At 35.9% G+C, this 22,260-nt stretch overlaps 1 protein-coding gene across 1 annotated transcript in view; it reads left to right on the top strand.

The window, feature by feature from the left end:
- LOC143227488 (uncharacterized) overlaps positions 1 to 22,260 on the top strand; it is a 457,070-nt gene that overhangs the window by 240,968 nt on the left and 193,842 nt on the right. The window contains 2 exon segments of the mRNA XM_076458930.1: positions 16,952 to 17,125; positions 21,903 to 22,051. Coding sequence (XP_076315045.1) covers positions 16,952 to 17,125; positions 21,903 to 22,051 — 323 coding nt within the window.

Raw genomic sequence — 22,260 nt, forward strand, 5'->3', positions numbered from 1 at the left:
CTTTTACCAACGAATAGTGGGATTGACCGTCACATTATACACCCCCACGACTGGGAGGGCGAGCATGTTTAGCGCGACGCGGGCGCGAACCCGCGACCCTCGGATTACGAGTCGCACGCCAAACTATCTATTGATTAGTGATGACATTTTGAATAAGTTTTGCACGTGGTATTTCCGTTTTTTTTTAACACTCTTAGCAGTTTCGTGTTGATGTAACCTTCAAAGAAATTTAACGTTTGCAATCGTGTTTGTTCATTTTCTTATATATATATATATATATTGGAAATTTGTGACAAATAACACAAACTGTTTGATTTAAAGAATAAATAAAAACAGCAAAAACGTACATATAAACTCAGGCATAGTTTACACCAGCAACCTCACCAAGTATCGTTAATATGTTGCACACGATATTTTTTTCTTGTTTTAAAAAAATAATGACAGAATAAAACAAAATCTGCCATCGAGTTGGCGTAGTTTACAAAATGCGAGCCAGCCAAGAAACAGTCTTTTCCGGGTTGCTAGATGTAGCTACTGTTTACACTCCATGGTTTCTTCATCTTGTGTCTCCTACTGTTTCTAATTATAGCAAGAACGTCTTCTTGTTGATTACAAAGCAAGCTGTATAAGAGTTCTATAAATGACTCTGAAGGAGAGCGTTGACACTAATGAAAAAAGAACAATGTTTTTGTAATATTTATTATGTGATTATTAAAATGTTCACGAACCGTTATATAATAATCACTTTCGTAAGTGTGTGTCTTTGAAGAAATGATGAGACATGTTCTATGTCATTGCGTCTTGGATAATCAGATTAATTCTGATTAAGATAGCTGGTTGATATTCTACTGTTCTGAAGGTTATTCTGGGTGTATAACAGCTTGATGATAATAATTTTATATGTGACTAAACTTCATTTTATTGTTTGTTTGTTTGTTTCTGAAATTCGCACGAAGCCACTCGAGGGCTATTTGTGCTAGCCGTGCCTAATTTAGCAGTGTAAGACTAGAGGGAAGGCAGCTAGTCATCACCACCCACCGCCAACTCTTGGGTTACTCTTTGACCAACGAATAGTGGGATTGACCGTCACTTATAACGCCCCCCACGGCTGAAAAGGCGAGCATGTTTGGCGCGACGGGGGATGTGAACCCGCGACCCTCAGATTACGAGTCGCACGTCTTAACACGCTTGACTATGCCGGGCACCTTTATTTTATCACTTAGATATAAATTGCGTTAGAAGTCTGCAGACATACTATTCTGCCACTGAGGGGCGTTACTAATGCATCACTTTCTTATATATATATAAATATATTTATCTATGGCTGTCTATTAAAATCAAACTCATTAGAAATATCGTTTTATGTGCTTCATGTGTATATACTACAAATCTGTTCAGATAGGTTCAGTGGCATTATGCATAACGCCAGTATCGACGTCACTATACACAATACACTGATATATTAAATAGAGAAAAGGAAAAAAGTCTTAACGTGCGACTCTAATGATTTCTTGTCGTTTACTGCTAGTATGCACCAAAATTTTATTCTTACATTGTTATAACAACTAATATGAAATTAAAGTTAATAATGACTGTTCCTTAAAAATTAACTAACAAACAAAATTTACCGCAGCTGCTTTTACAACAATCTTCACAACACACGTTTTTAGTTTCCAACTTCACAACCAACTTTCACGAAAATGGCTTTTAGTACGAAACTTCGCAAGCATACATTAAAATAAACCTGTCAGTATCTAAATTTACGGCCCGGCATGGCCAAGCGTGTTAAGGCGTGCGGCTCGTAATCTGAGGGTCGCGGTGTTCGCATTCCCGTCGCGCCAAACATGCTCGCCCTTTCAGCCGTGGGGGCGTTATAAAGTTACGGTCAATCGCACTATTCGCTGGTAAAAGAGTCGCCCAAGAGTTAGCGGTGGGTGGTGATGACTAGCTACCTTCCTTCTAGTCTTACACTACTAAATTAGGGACGGCTAACACAGATAGCCCTCGAGTAGCTTTGTGCGAAATTAAAAAAAAACAACAAAACAATCTAAATTTACAGCCTGCTGCAACGAAAACTGCTTTTAATACCTAAATTCACCACTAGACGTTACGAAAACTCCTTTTGGTACGTTACAACACAATGTTAAACAACTTTTGGTACGTTACAACACAATGTTAAACAACTTTTGGTACGTTACAGCACAATGTTAAACAACTTTTGGTACGTTACAACACAATGTTAAACAACTTTTGGTACGTTACAATGCAATGCTAAACAACTTTTGGTACGTCACAACACAATGTTAAACAACTTTTGGTACGTTATAACACAATGTTAAACAACTTTTGGTACTTTACAACACAATGTTAAACAACTTTTAGTACGTTATAACACAATGTTAAACAACTTTTGGTACGTTACAACACAATGTTAAACAACTTTTGGTACGTTACAACACAATGTTAAACAACTTTTGGTACGTTACAACACAATGTTAAACAACTTTTGGTACGTTTCAACACAATGTTAAACAACTTTTCGTTTCAGATATTTTCTTTTAGTAGCATTGTTATTTGTCAAAATCCACAAAGTTTCACAAAGGGCTAGTTATGCTCTGCCCACCACGGGTATCGAAACCCAGTTTATAGCAGTATAAGTTCCCGGACAAACCATTGTACCACTGGGGAGGAGGGGGGAGCTTTTAATAAGGAGGTACAAATATTGAATACCCCATCGAAATGTTACAATTTTATCCGTTGATATATTCCAGATGGTCGAATTATTGACTTCCTTTTATTTAAATTGATTCAAACAGAAGCATGTAACGACTGTAAAATATCACTACAGTATTTACAATTAATTTTACAGTTGAGTAGGAATGGCTTATGCGTTACCCAATACGATTAATGAGATATTTTTATTAAATAAATTTGGTTATAACAAACACATTACAGGATCATTATCTTAATATTTTTTGTGCAGAAGGACAAACCCAAATATATACACGTGCCTATATATCAACAAATCTTCATTTCATTAAAAAAAATTGCTATATGACAACCTTTTTATATAGGTTTAAGGACGTCTTTTGGAGGCAAAAATCACAGATAAACAAGCACATAGATGTTTTACTTGGAGTTTAAAATCCATTACATTTATCGTGAACGAGAGTAGCTTGGAGATACTATTTTGATAGGATTTTTTGAAGCACACTGGTTACATTCTTGCAATATCAGGTTAAGGTTACTCACGAGTGATGTCATTAATTAAGGCGCGTAGGAGCAATAGAGTCCTATTCTTCGCTCCTACAGAACAGCTGCAACATTCTATTTTAGAAACACTGATTTTCAGGGTATTTAAAGTTTATATTACTTCAGAGCTGAATCAGCTTCGATCCTTGCTCTGTTCAGCTGTGTGATGCCATCGCATATTCAAGACGTTTCTTAAATCGTTTCTTCTCATTGTTAACAACAGTCGTTACGAATTGTTTTTTGTTCTTCATTGCTATGACAACACTTTTCGGTCGTGATGAATATGCTATATTTCTATTTTTGAAAACGACCTATGTAAAGCATTTGTTTTCGCGCTAATTTAAAAACTGATATTGTTGAGTTAGCTTTTTCTTTATCTGTGATTGTGTGCTATTATTTGATTCTGTTCTTAACTTTTAAAGTTAACAGCCCTTCTTATTCTTTTACTCCCTTTTTTTTTGTAGTTTTATTCCATAACACTTTAATTTTTTTTCCACAAATTACAATTTACCCAGGCCCGAACTTTCGAGTTTTTTTCTATTATTTTTATGGGCCCGGCATGGCCAGGTAGGTTAAGGCGTTCGACTCGTAATCCGAGGGTCACGAGTTCGAATCCCCGTCGCACCAAAACATGCTCGCCCTTTCAGCCGTGTAGGCGTTATAATGTTATGGTAAATCCCACTAAGCGTTGTTAAAAGAGTAGCCCAAGAGTTGGAGGTGGGTGGTAATGACTAGCTGCCCTCCCTCTAGTCTTACACTGCAAATTAGGGACGGCTAGCGCAGACAGCTCTTGAGTTGCTTTGCGCGGAATTGAAAACAAACAAACAAACAAACAATATTTATATTTATACTCTATTAAAAAAGCAAAAATAAAACAAATTATGAACATAATTCTGAAGTTCCTTTTATGTTACAAATCTTTTGGAAGAATACAATAATTGCTCGTTTGGAAGTGCAGTTGAAAAAATTACGGAAACGTTAAAAATACACTTCTGCCAGATAAATATATGAAAGTAGATAATTTCCTGACCCCAGTAACAGAAGTATTGACGAATTAAGAGTCTAACTGTAGTTTGGAATCCTTGACTCCTTTAGACGGCTAATTCCTGTGAATTTGTAACAACTTAAGTCATAATAAGCAAGAAGTTCAAAGTCAGAGCTCGAATTATAGAATAATTTATTTGTTTCATATTTAATGTCCAACCGGTGTAATTGAATTGTCACTTGTATTTCAATGAAAACTTATCAAGTGTAACATAATGAAATATTGCGATGTACAGTTTTATTCTTCATGGCTGTAGAATTCTTATCTCACATTTATATAGACTAGAAGTTTAATTTCTGCCTTTATAAGTTTTGAAAATTCTATTCCTCATTTTATTATACGGTTACGAGATTTTGTTTTTGGTTTGTTTTGAATTTTGCACAAAGCTACACGAGGGCTATCTGCGCTAGCCGTCCCTAATTTAACAGCGTAAGACTAGAGGGAAGGCAGCTAGTCACCACCACCCAACTCCAACTCTTGGGCTACTCTTTTACCAACGAATAGTGGGATTGATCATCACATTATAACGCCCACACGGCTAAAACGGCGAGCATGTTTGGTGTGAGGGGGATTCGAATTCGCTACCCTCGGATTGAGAGTTGAGTGCCTCAACCTCCTGGCCATGCCGGACAGGTTACAAAAATAACTACGCAATTCCAGGTTTGCGAGGAAAATCTGTGACAGTCAGACTCTTATGATGATTAAAAGTTTTATCTCCCAGCTACCGAAAACTATGGATATTTTTGTAATTTGCTGTTGACAAACATAATGCTATTGTTTTTACTTTTCCTGTATTATATCAAACCTTTTCTTAATGCCCGGCATGGCCAGGTGGCTAAGGCACTCTACTCGTAACCTGAGAGTCGTGGGTTCGAATCCCCGTCACATCAAATATGCTCGCCCTCTCAGCCGGGGGGTTGGGGGCATTATAAGGTGACGGTCAATCTCACTATTCGTTGGGAAAAGAGTAGCCCAAGAGTTGGCGGTGGGTGGTGATGAGTAGCTGTCTTCCCTCTGGTCTTACACTGCTAAATTAGAGATGGCTAGTGCAGATAGCTCTCATCTAGCTTTGCGCAAAATTCGAAACAAACCAAAACCTTTTCTGAACTGTTAATCAGAATTTCCTTATGGTTATTTCTGTGAAAATGATAATTTTGTATTTTCTATCATTATTTTACTCTTTGGTACTAGTGAAAATGGTTTTGTTTAGTTAAATATTTTCATATCTTTTAATGCCTATATATTTTTTGGATCACTAGTCAGGTTTCAGCTTTAATCTAAAGGGTTAGTTTCTATTTTGTAGTTATGATTTTATTGGCTGCCATTGAAAATTAATTTTTTCGTGGCTAAAAATATGTATTAGTTTCTGTGTTGTTGTTTTTTTTCAACTGGTTGTGTCTCACTAGTTTTAAATTGTGTTTTAAAGAATTCGTATTACTGTTTGCCTGGTTTTTCAGTCAGAACTGGCCTGGCATGGCCAGATGGTTAAGGCACTCGACTCGTAATCCGAGGGTCTGGGGCTCAAATCTCTATTGCACCAAATATGCTCGCCCATTCAGCCGTGGGGGCATTATAATGTGACGATCAATCCCATTAATCGCTGGTAAAAGAGTAGCCTAAGAGTTGGCGGTGGGTGGTGATGACTAGCTGCTCTCCCTCTAATCTTACACTGCTAAATTAAGGACGACTCGTGCAGATAGCCCTCGAGTAGCTTTGCGCCAAATTCAAAACAAACAAATATTCAGAATTTTTTAATTTAACGTCGAAACGCTACACTGTATTAATTAATTGTAAATTCAGAAATACCACGATGTGTGAACATCAGGTGATTAAAAACGCGTAAATAAATAACACATTAATATTTGCGCAGAAACATTCTTAAAGTTAAAGTTACAATAATTTGGTTGCTTACCTTTTGTCGTGTAAACATATATCCATAGTTAATATATATCAATGTTTGTTTCAGTAATTATTTGAAAATATTTAACGTTTGTTGTTTTTTTTGTGTGTATTTGTTGTTTGCAATTGTTCTTGAAGTGTGGTGAAGTGATAATCATTTAATTGTTGAATCTTTAGTATTTGTACGTGTTTGTATTTTAAGTGATCTAACCTTTCCAGTGGCCCCTTTGCCCGGCATGGCCAGGTGGGTTAAGGCGTTCGACCCGTAATCTGAGGGTCGCGGGTTCGAATCCCGGTCGCACCAAACATGCTCGCCCTTTCAGCCGTGGGGGCGTTATAAAGTGATGGTCAATTCCACTATTCGTTGTTAAAAGAGCAGCCCGAGAGTTGGCGGTGTGTGGTGATGATTAGTTGCCTTCCCTCTAGTCTTACACTGCTAAATAAAGGACGGCTATCACAGGTAGCCCTCGAGTAGCTTTTTGCGAAATTCAAAAACAAACAAACCAGTAGTCCCCACAGTGGCATATGTGCGGTCTCTCACCGCTATAAGTCGGGTTTTGATACCCATGGTTGGCAGAGCACAGACAGCCCATTGTGTAGCTTTGTGCTTAGTTCTAAACAAACAAACACCATTTCCAGTAAATTTACAGCACATATTTATCACTAGAGGGCATACAATTATACTATTTCTGAATACTAAGCACAGAACTGAATCCCACTTTAATGTTTCTTTCTCTATATATGTATATATATTAAATACGTTACATATATTTGCCAGTTTAGAATTAGATTCGTGTAGAATAAAATATATTTTTAAGAATAGCGAACTTCAAAAATCGTCTTATTCAGAGTATCGAAATATTGGTAAAAAAATATGAAATTGAGAACGTGTTAGTTACGTTGACATACTCTTTAAGAAAGTCTTACTTTTATCAGTTTATGTTTGTGGAAACTATTAGTAGCTCTTAAGACACGTTTCATACAGTGAATGTTATGTCGGAGAAACGGGCCCGGCATGGCCTAGCGCGTAAGGCGTGCGACTCGTAATCCGAGGGTCGCGGGTTCGTGCCCGCGTCACGCTAAACATGCTCGCTCTCCCAGCCGTGGGGGTGTATAACGTGACGGTCAATCCCACTATTCGTTGGTAAAGAGTAGCCCAAGAGTTGGCGGCGGGTAGTGATGACTAGCTGCCTTCCCTCTAGTTTTACACTGCTAAAGTAGAGACGGCTAGCACAGATAGCCCTCGAGTAGCTTTGTGCGAAATTCCCAAACAAACAAACAAACAGTCGGAGAAACGAGACATTTGTTTACTTGATAGTGTATGGTTTATTGTGTCACCAGAGGTAGGCATATTTGAATAAGTTGTCAGCTACTCACATATTTTGTTTTCTTTTTTGTAATGAACTTGGCACATTTGGCTGCTTTGATTTTAATGATAAATGAAACGAATTCCATGAAAAGCATAGCCAAAATTTAAAGTGTGTTATGCTGTTTTTTTAAACTAATGAATGGTTGGTGCCTTTTATGATATGTAGTTATTGCGTTTATATGTCAGATCACTTTAATACAGAGGACGTTATTTCGATATTACAGGCAAAGATATGGCATGTTGCCAAACACAATAGTTTATAAAAGTTAACCGACTTGGTATTTTTGTTAGCATGAGTGATACAACAGAGCGAATGTTTGTGACATAAATAAAACCATAAACTTGCATATTCACGTTTTCATACACGTAATAAATTGCAAGAAAAATGCGTACTAGTATTACATCTCGATATACAATGTACATATATATTACAAGAGTTAATACAGTGCAGTTTCATATAAAGTAGTGCATGAGGAGTAAAACGAAGGAAAGTTTTAGCGAAACACTGTGACCAATTATTTTTTTTTATATTTATATTTGTATCTATAAGCAGTCAGTTAGTAAAACCGTTTTATTTGTAGTCTAAGCTACGTAGGCCCGGCATGGCCAAGCGTGTTAAGGCATGCGACTCGTAATCTGAGGGTCTCGGGTTTGCATCCCGGTCGCGCCAAACATGCTCGTTCTTTCAGCCGTGGGGACGTTATAATGTGACGGTCAATCCCACTATTCGTTGGTAAAAGAGTAGCCCAAGAGTTGGCGGTGGGTGGTGATGACTAGTTGCCTTCCCTCTAGTCTTACACTTCTAAATTAGGGACGGCTAGCACAGATAGCCCTCGAGTAGTTTTGTGCGAAATTCAAAACAAACAAACAAACAAACTGACTAAGCTACGTAGATATTTTTTTAGCAGTCAGTTTGTAAAACTGCTTTATTTGTAGTTTAAGCTACGTAGATATTGTTTAGCAGTCAGTTAGTATGATTGATTTATTTGTAGTCTAGGCTACGTAGATATATTTTAGCAGTCAGTTTGTAAAACCGCTTCATTTGTAGTCTAGGCTTCGTAGGTATATTTTAGCAGTAGTGAGAAAAATACTTTATTTCTAATCTAGGCTACGTAGATATTGTTTAGCAGTCAGGTAGTAAAACTGCTTGATTTGTAGTATAGGCTACGTAGATATTTTTAACTGGAATTTTTTGTTCCACTATATTTCGAGTTAGATGAAATCTTAAATTATTTTAGATCATTTTTATTTGTAACATATATGTATGGCAAACTTACTAAGATTACCCTAGTGGACCAAAGGTAAGTTTATAGATTTTAAACACTAAAATCCAAGGTTCGATTTCCTCTTGTAGGCAGAGCGAAATAGCCTATTATGTAGCTTTGCATTATAACAAACGAACAAGCTACTAAGGTTATCTGTCATTGTCCCTAATTTTGCACTACTGACTAAACGAAGAAAATCGTTCAACATCACCCTACCACTCACTATCCACTCTAAGGAATTGACTGTCACTTAAAAAAGCACTTACTGTTTGTTTAAAGTACGGGAAATAATTTGTGGTATCATACAGATTCGAACCTGGACCGTTAGTTCTGAAATCCTGAGGAAAGCAAATCACAAGGTCCAAGGTCTATGCTCCTCCCTCCACATTACATACACACCTACTCATCAAAACTAAAGTTAATCATACTTGGTACTATTTAGTGCTGATTCTATGATACTTTGTGCCGCAAATTTGTGTTATATTACAACTAGACTTATGGAGCAATTTTTATGAAGTAGCTAACTTCGCAACATTCCTACCCCACTGACTTTAGTCCATATAACACTTTTCACACTAAACATGTAGCCCATTGTGTAGTTGTAGTTTAATATAATAACAACAACTTTTTCTAATTAATCACCACCAATAGACTGATTTATTGTCATTCTACACCAGTTAGAATTTGCACAACGTCTACAGTATGATTCAAAATATTTTCCTGTAACTCAAACATGCTCGCCCTTTCAGCCGTGGGGCATTATAATGTGACGGTCAGTCCTACTATTCGTTGGTAAAAGAGTAGCCCAAGAGTTGGCGGTGGGTGGTGATGACTAACTGTCTTTCCTCTAGTTTTACAGTGCTAAAATAGGGACGGCTAGCGCCGATAGTCTTCGTGTAGCTTAGCGCGAAATTAAAAAACAAACAAGAAACAAAATACTTTCATAACTGTAAAATAGTACTAATAATAGAAAAAGAACTAGATGCATAGGTTCCCGTACTTTTCCATTTTTATTATTAAGTTCATGAGTTCTTCAACGGAGAAAAAAATCATAATAGGTGAAGGGGAAGTTAATCTTTAATTTAAAAAAAAAAAGGTTTCTGAACATGACTTTACAAAATTGGATGTTGTCGTAATCATTTACAAGTATATTTGTGTTATATATACGCAACTAAAAACTATGACATCGACATTTTTAATATGTTACACTACGTCCTGTAGGTAACCGAATGATTTGCATGTTGTACATCATGATGTTCACCCAACAAAATCAGTTTTGTTTATAGTTTTGATGGCGAATCAAGCACTCAAACCACGCTGTCATGACGTGTCGTTTTAGAATATGGTACAACCAGTAATTGAAATGTATAACAAAATGCTTAAGGAGTTTCTCTCAAACAAACAATAATTTACTGAAGGAAATCGTTTGGCAGAAACAAAGTAATTTTCAAGTATTATATTATCGCTACATATGTTTGTTTTACATAATCGCCAGCAAGAAACTGTCACAAAAACTAACTTACATGAATTTTACGGAAAGAGACGTGTATTACAAAATTATAGAACAGTAATTTCAGATATTATAAAATATCAGAGGTATCTTTAAGTTTTATAACAAAGCTTCTGTGACTATTAAACAATCTTATTGTCATTTCTTCATCAAAGATCAAATCTATATTTTTCATTGAATGCAAAACCCTATAACATCATTTCATAGTAAATCTGAACTGATCTTCTAGGTCACGAACATTGTGCCGTAAAATGTATTTAAAAACAAGCTAAAAGGTTTTGTCGCAAACTACCTTTTAGTAGTGTATTTTATAATGGGTGTGTTGGGTTAAGCATTCTTTTACCGTAGGTGTCTGTGATTTGTTGGCAATAAATATGACAATAAACAAACAGTATACACTCCATTTGTTTTAAAAATAATGTATATGTTCGAAACAAGTTAAATGTATGTGTTTAACTATTCACATTATAGTGGTCATAATTGTATCTTAAATACGATACAGTTCTCTTCTTTTTATCAAAAGTTCACTTAGACCAGCTCAGGTGTTTAAGAATTCAGTTAAGAAACCGAACTATTTTTATCTATTTTTATCGCAGTAGTATCCTGAACTTCCAATAATCGTCTGCCTTTTGTCAAAGTCCACACAGGTGGGTCCGATTAGTTAAAAACAATTATTTGATGAGGCAAATTATTTTATTTATCTCTGTCAAACTGTTAATCTCACTGTTACATATAAACTGTTAGGCCATTGATTCTCATGACGGTTAACATTACCTTTGCTAAGATTTATCTGATCTTATTTCTCGTGACTTTACTTTTACTCTGTTTCCGTTCGTTTGGCCACAGCTATTTATCTATCACTTAAGCTTTCTAAAGATATGTATAGCCTCGACGTTAATGGGTTACAAACATAACCTTTAATCGCCTCACTATCATTGAATTACAAACACAAAATAAATTAATTAATGACACTCCTTGCACTAAACAGTCTTATATATCTGATAAGTTTTAATTAAATCATATAACGGCCCGGCATGGCTAGGTAGGTTAAGGCGTTCGACTTATAATCTGAGGATCATGGGTTCAAATCCCAGTCATATCAAACATGCTCGCCCTTTCAGCCGTGAGGGCGTTATAATGTGACGCTCAATCCCACTATTCATTGGTAAAAGAGTAGCCTAAGAGTTGGCGGTAGGTGGTGATGACTAGCTGCCTTCCCTCTAGTCTTACACTCCTAAATTAAGAACGGATAGCGTAGATAGCGCTCGTGTAGCTTTGCATGAAATTCGAAAAACAAACAAACAGATCATATAAAATAGTGCAATTTATATATATAAAAAGACAGAAACACAAAAATATAAAAGTCAACAAAACTAGTATAACCTATACTAAAAATATTTGAAACCTTCTATTGCTGTGTTCACCATGGGGAATCTAACTCCGAATTTTATCTTTTTAAGTCCGTAAGCTTGCCGTCTTCCCACTGGGGGATCAAAGAAACAAAGTTGTAAAAAAAGTATTTTCATATTAAGTAATTTATATGCGTATTTTTGTACTTTTTATCATACTTTTAGCGTTTTACTGTGTTTGAGAATAACACTTACGGGGACATTAGTCATTTCAAGAGTATAATATTCGAAGTTTTTGGTTTTTTGTCAAATTTTAATCAAAAAACGTTCTACTTGGGTGCTTTGTTCATTTTAGAAACGAGAGAAGATAGGGCAAAGACTAAAAATTTCGAGTTTAAAATATCTATACATGAGAGTCACAGTCACTATAACGTTGCAGTGAAACAGCATGTATCAGAACTACATTTTGACATTTTTTGACGCTATTACATGGGTAGTATATTGCAAAAACAAAGTTATCACTTTTGGGAAGAATATGTTACAGCCCTTTTCGACGCAAAATATTCATTCACTTAGATCATAAATATGTGCTAAGGTCGGAGATTTAGAAATTTTAAGATGTAGACACCCTTTGTACTTAGTGACAATATAAAACAACCAAGGAATGTAGATCAAGGTGTTTCAGGACTATTCAGAAGGGAACTTGCAACAAGTCATACCCCATCGTCTTAAGCAAAGTGCGACATCTTATAAGAAACGACAACCCAATAGCACAAAAGCCACAGTCAAATAGACACTAGTGTCTTGTACGCTTTGTTTATCAGCTGCTTTCTATCTAGTGATTTTGTAATCCATCTAGGTTAGAGAAGGCTATGCGCAGGTAGAACTCGTATTGCTTTGTGCAAAATTCTGAAACAAAACAAAATTTCTTGTTATTATTTTACTGTGGCTAGAATACTAATAATTTCGGACTCATTCCACAGTAAAAAAAATTCTATTGTAACTTTCTATTTTTGTGTTGAAACAATGAGTAAACGAAAGTGAATAAACAGTAAGCATGTTACATTTTACGAAATAATACGCATGATAAGCAGTGGCGTATTTAGGTAAGGGCTCAGCCCCAGAGCTGATGGTCTTAATGGGGCCCTATTGATAATTTCATTTTATGTAAAATTATACGGGATATAGGGCCGACAAAAATTATTAATTTCTGGGCCAACAACATTTAATTAAATCCGCTACTAAAATGAAAAGTGGGTCTTTCTAGTTCTTATTCTATTTTTTTCCACGATAACGTGAAAACAATGCGCTCTCCATTGATAAGTTTAAGGGCTTATAACATTAAAAGTCGGGATCAATACCTGTGGAGGGCACAGAGTATGTAGCCCATTATGTGGCTTTGCGCTTAAAAAATACACGCTAAAACACATACAGTTGTTAGCGATTGTTTTGTAAGTGTGTTAGATTAGTTAATGTCCTTTACCTTTCACCTAAGATTTGTCGTTCTTACTGCAACTATTTACACAGTAAATCTCGTGACATTTTGGATTACTCAATTATTTTTTAATAACTTTACGTGTATTCATTTCTCTGAATGTTGGCGTTATTACATGGTGTAAGTTAATTTATCCGGAGGCATTGGTATTTGCAAAAACACAAGGAAATACTTCTGTGTGGTAAATGGTTCATTAAAGGTGGAAAACAACTGGTGCAACTCGGATGTAAGTTTTATATGATGTAAAAATAATATTAGAACTGCTTGCAATAATTAATCAAAATTTCACTTTATGCAGTTGAGAAGAAAGCCGATAACGCTGCGTTATATTTTGCCTTACTTTTTAAGCCTAATCTCAATTAATATTGTATTCATAATCAAGACAGCTGACAGATATAATGAAAATTGTTTTTACGCCTTCTTGTCACTATGCAAAAATAAACAAATTTTTGAAATACAACATTTTTGTGAATATAAATAATTATGCAGATCTCAGTATATATTTTGATTTACACTTTTAACTTCGTGTTGAAATTTTTTAGGTACTGTGAACATATACGCTCGCGCACACACTTACGTTGCATTCTGACTGTAGTACCGTGTGTAAGACTCGTAATCTCACGTGAAAATTACCAAGTATGGAAATAATAGTAGGATCTATCAATTATTAGCAGAGCTCGCCTATATACATAATAAATAGATTCAGATAATTCACTGAAATAATTCAAACGTCAGAAAACGTGACTCTTTTCATTTGGTATATGAGTCAGAGAACATCTGCCCACAATCTGCATGTTTGGCTTAACAATATTTCCACCTACCGAACTTAGAACCAGATAAATAAGTTTGAACTGGCCAAGTCTGTTACTGGCCTTGAAGATTCAATACAGTGTTATTGTCCGCTTTGCTGGTTGGGAAGGATTATTTATTTGTGTCCATCTGTATATTTGTGTGTGTTTATATTATAAAATGGCATATTTTCAACAAATAGGAATGAGGGATTCGCAACTTGGTTAATCAAAACCGTAAAGAGCTTAGGTTTCCGGTCAAACATTTAGGCGTAATATGCCAGAAGTTTTGTATGTTTTGCTATACTTTTATTAGGATATGATTCACTTAATATTAGTGTGTCATGTCCAAGGCTGCTGATAATAAATATTTAAGGAACAGAACTATTCGATTCCACCCGAAAAAAACTGCGAAGAAGCTGGGAAAATATCAGGGTACGGTTAACAAGAAAAAAAAACAATGATTTAAAGTTTACAAAGGCTTACAAACCATAAATTCACAAACTTCTAACAACACCTCGAAATCAGCAACTATTTCCATGGCAAAATGTTTGAACAAACTATAATCACAACAATTGTATTTCACCCCATACAGGCCAGGTGGGTTAAGGCGTTCGACTCGTAATCTGAGGGTCGCGGGTTCGAATCGCGATTGCACCAAAACATGCTCGCCCTCCTAGCCGTTGTAGCGTTATAATGTCACGATCAATCCCACTATTCGTTGGTAAAAGAGTAGCCCAAGAGTTGGCGGTGGGTGGTAATGACTAGCCGCCGTCCCTAATTTTCCTGTGTAAGTCTAGAGGGAAGCTATTCGAAATTCAAAACAAACAAACAAACATCCCATACATGTTAAACTCCATTGGAGGATCTATGGAAAGAGGTTTCACAAAACCTTATGCAGAAGCTTGTAATAATGAAAATTAGATGTCAATCAATAGTTTACAATAAAGATCACCAGGATGAAACCGTCGAAATTCCACAGAAATTAATATATTAAGTTCAAGACTACTTATATGTTAGCCAATTATGAGGGTCAAGTTCATTTGAAATTTTAAATCTTCATTTTATAACATAGGTTTATAGCACAAGTTGGCATGGGTCTTCCAAATTTGATACTTTTTAGCAAAATATTTGTATTTTAAGAAAATAGTCTAAGATTTAAAAATAATCGATATATGTTGGCAAAGATACTTGTACCATTGACTAGAAGTCAGATAATTTGTAGAAATCCATTTTATTATTTTGTACTTGACACATGGCCTGGACAAGTACTATAAGATTTAGGCATATTCACTCCTGATTTAGAATATAGAGTCGTTTTAAGACATATATTAATGACAATGTTTATGAGAGAGAGAAAACAAAATGAGAAAAGACGTCTATTTACATATCTGTATTTTTACGCATGTATTGATTTTATGCAATGTTTAGCCACAAAAAAATAACGCTCATTACTTTCTAGAAAGCTTGAGGAGAATTTGTTTTTAGAAACACGGCAATGAAGTATGTGGAACTGGAACTCATACTTTCTCGTACATGCGCCATCACTATCAATTATTTTTAGTCTTCAAGGACATAGGAAACATAAAGAGCACTTTTAAGATCACCAGGCTTAGTTTTCGTTTCTAACTGCACAATTCATGGTTAGAAAAAAATGCTCTTTGTTGTTTGAAATAATTTAGTTTTTACGTAATCATTCCAAAACTACGAAGACTCTTTATTGATCTAGGTAATAAATTTGGCCATGCCTAAAAAAATTCCAAAAATAAAACAAGAGAAGCTCTGTTTTAGAAAAGCCATAGAGAATAAATAAAATGGCGGAACATACTCAACGCTTAAAATAAACGTGTACTTAATTGCGCATACTTCCAGGCTGAACGTCCACTGTTATATGTACAAAATTGACAAGAAACAGAATGATCAAGAGATTAGGTCCGGTCATGGCCTTGTTGGTAAATCGGCGGACCTATACCTTAGCAATAATGGTTCCATTCACGTTGTCGCAAAGTCGCATTCTACACTTTAGTGCTGTGGGTGCGTTTAAAAAGTTTTGATCAAATCTCATTATTCGATTCAAGTAGCTCAAGAGACGGCGGTGGGTGCTATTGACTATAACAGAAAGTTCTTGTCCAGCCTTTCATGAATAATGGAAACATGTTAAAATGTTTTATTGCGTCTGTATTATCTTGCCTGACGTTTCGAATAGAACTTACTCGTCATTTAGGGAAAAAAAATTGCAATAAATGTCTCGCTTTTGGACTCAAGATTTTTAATATTTCTGTTTATTATTACATTTTGCACGTAAAAAAGGGGTCATTTTGTTTGAAACGTTCATGCAAATGAATAATGTTTCAAGCAGTAAAGATATTCAATCATTACAATGTTATATAGCAAAATTATCACTGTACTCTGTAAGAGAATAGTATTTTCACATAAAAAAATACTATTTAATGCGACTTTTTATGCTCTGTGCTTAGTGTGATATATAACAAAGCTGAAAAGTACTTTCCATTCCCCGGTGGGTCAACGAAATGTTGATGGACTTACAACTATGATATCCGGGGCTCGATTCCCCTTGGTGGAAAGAGCTGGAGCACATAGCCTTTTGTGTAGCCTGGCGCTGAGACAGAGTAACACAAATAAAACACTGTACAACAACAACAAGAATGGGTAACTGGTAGTAGCACTGAGCAATAATTCGTGAAAAAATCATAAATCAATATGAATTTCTGGCGATACTGTATTGTTTTCAAGCTTCTTCAAATTTGGTGAAAGTACAACAGAAACAAACAGAAATTTGCTACAATGTTACTCATTTACGATGTTGTGTTCTGATCTACGAAGTTTTTCGTGTTTTCTTTGTCACTTAAACTTTTTTTTTGTAATTTTGTCATTTGATTATACTAAATAATTTTAGAAGTACAACTTTTGGTAAATTAAACTGTAGGACTGACCTAGTATTTTTTTTTTTATTTTCAGGCTTATTTCGAAGAGACGACCACCTAACGCAACCCCACCCATATTTGAAAAGCCCCCAATAGGCGGACGATTTATTGAGGGTGGTGATGCTAGCTTTGAATGCCGTGTGCGGGGAAACCCGCCCCCTGAGGTCACATGGTCCAGAAGGGGTATGCCAATAAAGAATGACCAGAGGTTGGCTCGTTTCCATGCTATTAAAATTATGTCAAATTCTGTTTTAAAGGGTTTTTAAGCTCACACATTGTTTCATATTTTCTACGTTGTATGTTGAAGAACTATTTGAGTCTGTCAGGGTGAACCACAGCGAAATTATGATTTGCATTCATTCAATATTTTAGATCAAATTGGTAAATCAAGGTCGCCAACTTTACAACAAATCTTTTCCATAACTAGAAAATTTCATTTACACATCATGAACACAACTTAAACTATTCTAATTTATATATGCCATAGAATAAACTACTATAATCGTATTTTTTACACAATTGTAAATGTAAAAAGGTCACACTATAAACTTATTCAATGGTATTTTAGGTTTAACTTTTACAAAAGTATAAATAAGAAGTTGTTTTTCCTTACACCTACAATATTTTTTATTCGTCTGGTTGTGTCTTTCAATTCCCTCCTTTGTCAGGCACTGCCTACTCTACCTGAGTTACAAGTATTAGATGCCTCTTTTACTCTTATCCATTCCTTTCAGACTGACTTTGACTGGTGGTTGAATTGGAAAAATACTACTGTGAATGTACCACTTACTCTTCATCTGGTATTCCACATTTTATAGATGTTTCCTTTTCTGGTTGGAAGATGTATCTCAACATCTAGGAAGTTTTGGGCTATTAGTTCTCTCTCAGTATAAATCTTTTGAAACTTCATGCTGTTAATGTGTCTTTTCTTTATTTTTTGTTGATTGTTAGGTTGGTAATAATTTACTTCGATGTTTTTATAGTAGTCTCGTACATCGCTGGTAAGGGGCACTCAATCAGACCTCTGATTTCAAACATTAGTTATAATGTGTTGAGATCACAACTATCCCATTATTTTGTTGGCAGGTCATAATCTGAGTACCCTGAATTTGGTTACAAATTGGTTATTATGCCATCACATGATTTTGTCTTTACAGAGTGCTCTTTGGATCTACCCATTTGGATACTTTTGTGACTCATCCCAATACACCACTTTCCTAATTTTAGTATCTTGTTCCTTATCTTCTGATGGAAGTAGTCAGTGCTCTTAGTTAGAATTGCATGAATTGCCACCTGTATGCATATCCTATTATTCCTTTCTCTCCACATGTCCTTGCCATACTTCAGACTACTCCATATAGTGCCATGCTGGTTGTTATATATTAGCCATATCATATGCAATTTTAATTGCTGCACTGTTTTTTGGTGTCACATTTCTTTCTCTAACTTTATCTCTGTCAGCCACACTCCAGCATGTATCATACATACATACCTGCAGTCCATTTTCATGGGTGGCTTTGTCTGATCCTTTGTCTGTTGGGCCCAGATAGTCACGTGAAGCATACATTGTTTTTCGTTCTGTTCATTTTTCTCGACAGTGACTTATGTATGTGGCACATGTACAACCTTTAGTAAATTCTAAGGGGTATTCATCCTTATCATCCTACTATTTGAAAAGGGAGTTTAAATTTCCTCTGTTGTGAGCTGTAGGATGACATTATCTGCTATTTTTCAGTTTTATGATTTTGGTTTTGTTTTCCAGTTGCCAGTCTCGTCCATGTTGGTTTCCTTCCTTATTTTCCCATTCTACCTGCTCTGCTTCTCTTCCTGATTAGTATCTCTCTGTGGGTTTCCATGCTTTTCCCAGTCCTTCAGTGGATATTTTATCTTTGTGCTCTTTAAATCACTTTTTCTTGAAGTTCCTTTTTCTGTTGTTATTGGTGTGTGAAAATTACCATCTGATGTGTTTGCAATTGATGTTAGTTGTATTTTGTGAATATAGGAATATTCTCCTCTTTCCTGATCATTCATTTATGTCCTAGAATTGGTTGCTCAAAAGGGTATTTTTCATCACACCTTTTTCCTTTCTCTCATTTTGCCATCTTTATTACTGTTCTAATACCACTTTCCAGTTCTTTGCCTGGTCAGAGTTCTCTGTTGGTATATGATATGATTGGTTCCCAAGTCCATTTGTTTCTTTTATGAAATCCCCACTTCTTCTGTGACCTTTTTTCATTATCATTCTGGGTTGAATTCACTAGTTAATTCACTTGGTGCTTTTCTTCTCTTTCTTTGGATGATTGTTGCCTTTTCATGTTTTCTTCCAATCAGATCCGTCACCTTACCATGCTCCTGGCTGCATATTTTTACATTTCTTTTGGAGACATCATTTGAATTCTGCTCTGTAGGAAGTGTTGCCAGACCAGGTATATGTAGTCTTAAATTCACACTGTATAATCTATGATCATATACCATGCTAGATGACTGTAACATTGAGGCTATTCATATCAAAGACCTCATGTACAATTCCAAGTGCTGCCAAGTGTTGATTGATCAACTCTATGAATGCCTTCCTCTAGTCTTACACTGCTAAATTAGGGATGGTTAGTGCAGACAGCCCTCGTGTAGCTTTGTGTAAAATTCAGAAACAAGGAAGCCAAGCCTCTGTGCATCAAAATAAAACATCATAATATGTCCTAAGGTTATTTTACGCAGGCCATGAAAATCAAGTGTTTTATAGGAATATTCGTAGGTATATCTTGTGGTCTGTTGCTTTGTAAATATGCTCCTCCAAGACAGTACACTCATTGACTAACATGAGTAAAGCAGATAGGGATTACTGTCCATCTCTGATGTTCCTTGGAGTTGAGGCTTTTTCTAGTGCAGAACTGATGTTTAATTCCAGATATTGCCAGGTGTTGGTTAATTGACTTTGTTGACATGATTGCTGTGCATTTTAAAAAGATTATTATGGTAACTTGTTGCACTGCCTCCAATGCTGTGGTTCTCTGGAATCTCTAAAGCATTTTTTTTTCTCCTTCTAGTGGAGTATGGTAGTCTTTACCACTTAACAGTTCCTACCCATTGGAGTAGTGGACTATGGAGGTCCATTCTCTTCAGGGTACACAATACCACAAAGTTGAAAGTAAAATGGTGGCATTCTACTGGTGTGGTGCTCTTCTTACTGCAGACCTGTTGTTTAATTCCAGATGCCACAAGGTGTTATATGTAATACTTCACCACATGTTGCAGTTTGCCCCTCTGGCTGAGACACCTTCCTTCAAACCATTTGCCATACTTCATTACCCAGGGATCAGGTGTTAGTTGGGGCTGGATTAGCCACATAAGTTCTAATACTTGGTTAGATTATACCTTTCTCCTAATGTGAACAAGACAATAAATTTCCAATGATGCCAGGTTTTAGACTGGAAAACCAACCCCAAATAGTGTTCTCTCTTTCCATAGTCCACAGGATACTGGTTCCCAGTGGATCTGGTGTTGGTTGTAGCTGGATGAGACATATGAATCCCACATGTGTAAGGCTGAGTACCCTCCTCCTGCTGCAGACTGGATGAAACATTCTCAATGCCACCAGGTTCTGGACTGTAGAGAAACACCTACCTGGTCTCTCCACCTTTGTAGCATCTGTCAGTTGTTGGTTCCCAGTGAATCTCATGTTGTTTGTGTTGGAAGTGCATACATGCAGAGGCAAGTTTTTGGTACAGAAGCTCCTGTTTCCTACCAGTATCCATTTTTGAGGTTAAAAGTGAAGGACCTTCTTCCTCCCACAGACCTAATGTACAGCTCCAAATGCCACCAGGTGATGGTTTAAGTCAAACTTCCATGTATTTCAAGTACGATCAGTCACACTCTATCTACTCTACATCATTTTTTCTTGGGGTTCCTTCATGTTTTCTCCCATTTTGGTGACACATTACTAAATGGTGAACAGTATAACTGGCTCAAAAGTAGTGTAGTCTCCCATGGGCTTGTTGTTTATCATTTCTTCTCACACCCTACAGTTTTCTTTTGGGAACTTCCTAAATAAAGATCATATTTCCACCAGCCCTCCACTGGTTTAATGTGAGATTCTGTTTTTTTTGTGAGAAGAGATGAGATATTGTATCTGAAATTAATATTTTCCAAAATTGAAAATGTATTTATGATAAATACTTATTGACTCTTACATCTTCCACCCATCCTCCTCAGTTCCTGTGTGGTTTGGTGTGATCTGAATAACCTTGAAGTGGTTAACAGCTGCAAGATCAGAGAACACTTGTTATGGCAGGAATAGTGTTAGACTCTTGTTGGTGGAGGATTGGTGCATAATCATTTTCATGCTAGTATGCAGAGATAATTATGAGTGTCAAGGTTAGTGGAGAATGGGAACTTATAGTGATAGATGACAGTATACGTTTAGAAAGCTTTTTATGAGAGAGGTAAGAATCTATTGGAAACACATTTTCAGTTGAAGAAAATGTTAACTGTCTGTGTAATCAAATCCCATATTTAGGTTCAAATATGTTTTACAAATAAGAGTAGTCACACAGACTGAGCTTATTATTATTCCAAGACCTAACTATTAATTGGTCTAAAACACCAGCAACCAGTGTTTTGTCATGCAGAGAAACTGGTCAGTCATGACACGAAGCTTTGTAAACATCATAGTATCACTGTAGTTTGATATACATTTGGTATCTTATACATTATAGTATCTAATTAAACTATTGCATTTTTTTCTCTAGCATTCACATTATTTCTTGTTGAACACAATATACTTCTTGTGCCGAGTGCCATGTCTCATTTGATTGACAGTTTCATGTTCTGATGTTTTGCCGTGATACCTAAGTTAAAGTATCATGAATTGCACCTCTTCTTATTTTAGAAACTTCTTCGTTTAAACATATAACTAACTGTATGAAAATACAGCCTTTTTCTTATGTTTGAATTAATTATGAATATGTTTTATTATTTCTGCCTTCTAGACGCCAAGTTTCATACAACCCTGACACTGGCGTATGTAGTCTGCACATCAGAGGGCTCACTGCCGAGGATGATGGTGACTATACCTGTACAGCAGTCAACTGTGCAGGCGAAGCCTCCCTTACTGTCAGTATTCAGAGAGAAGTTCAAGGTACAGTAGGCATTGTTTTAAGTTCTTGAATCTTATAGGGTTTTAATGCTCTTCTTATTTTATCGGTTTAATTTATTCAGTTTAAACCTTATTGTTCTATTTGAATGCTACTGATTTTACTTATTTTTATTCTTTCTTGAATGCTTTGATAACTTTTTGTGTAATAATTCATAAACAATCCATGTTTGTTGCAGATTTAGAAATCCTGT

The sequence above is a fragment of the Tachypleus tridentatus genome, chromosome 9, assembly GCF_004210375.1.
Source record: "Tachypleus tridentatus isolate NWPU-2018 chromosome 9, ASM421037v1, whole genome shotgun sequence".
Taxonomy (NCBI): Eukaryota; Metazoa; Arthropoda; class Merostomata; order Xiphosura; family Limulidae; genus Tachypleus; species Tachypleus tridentatus.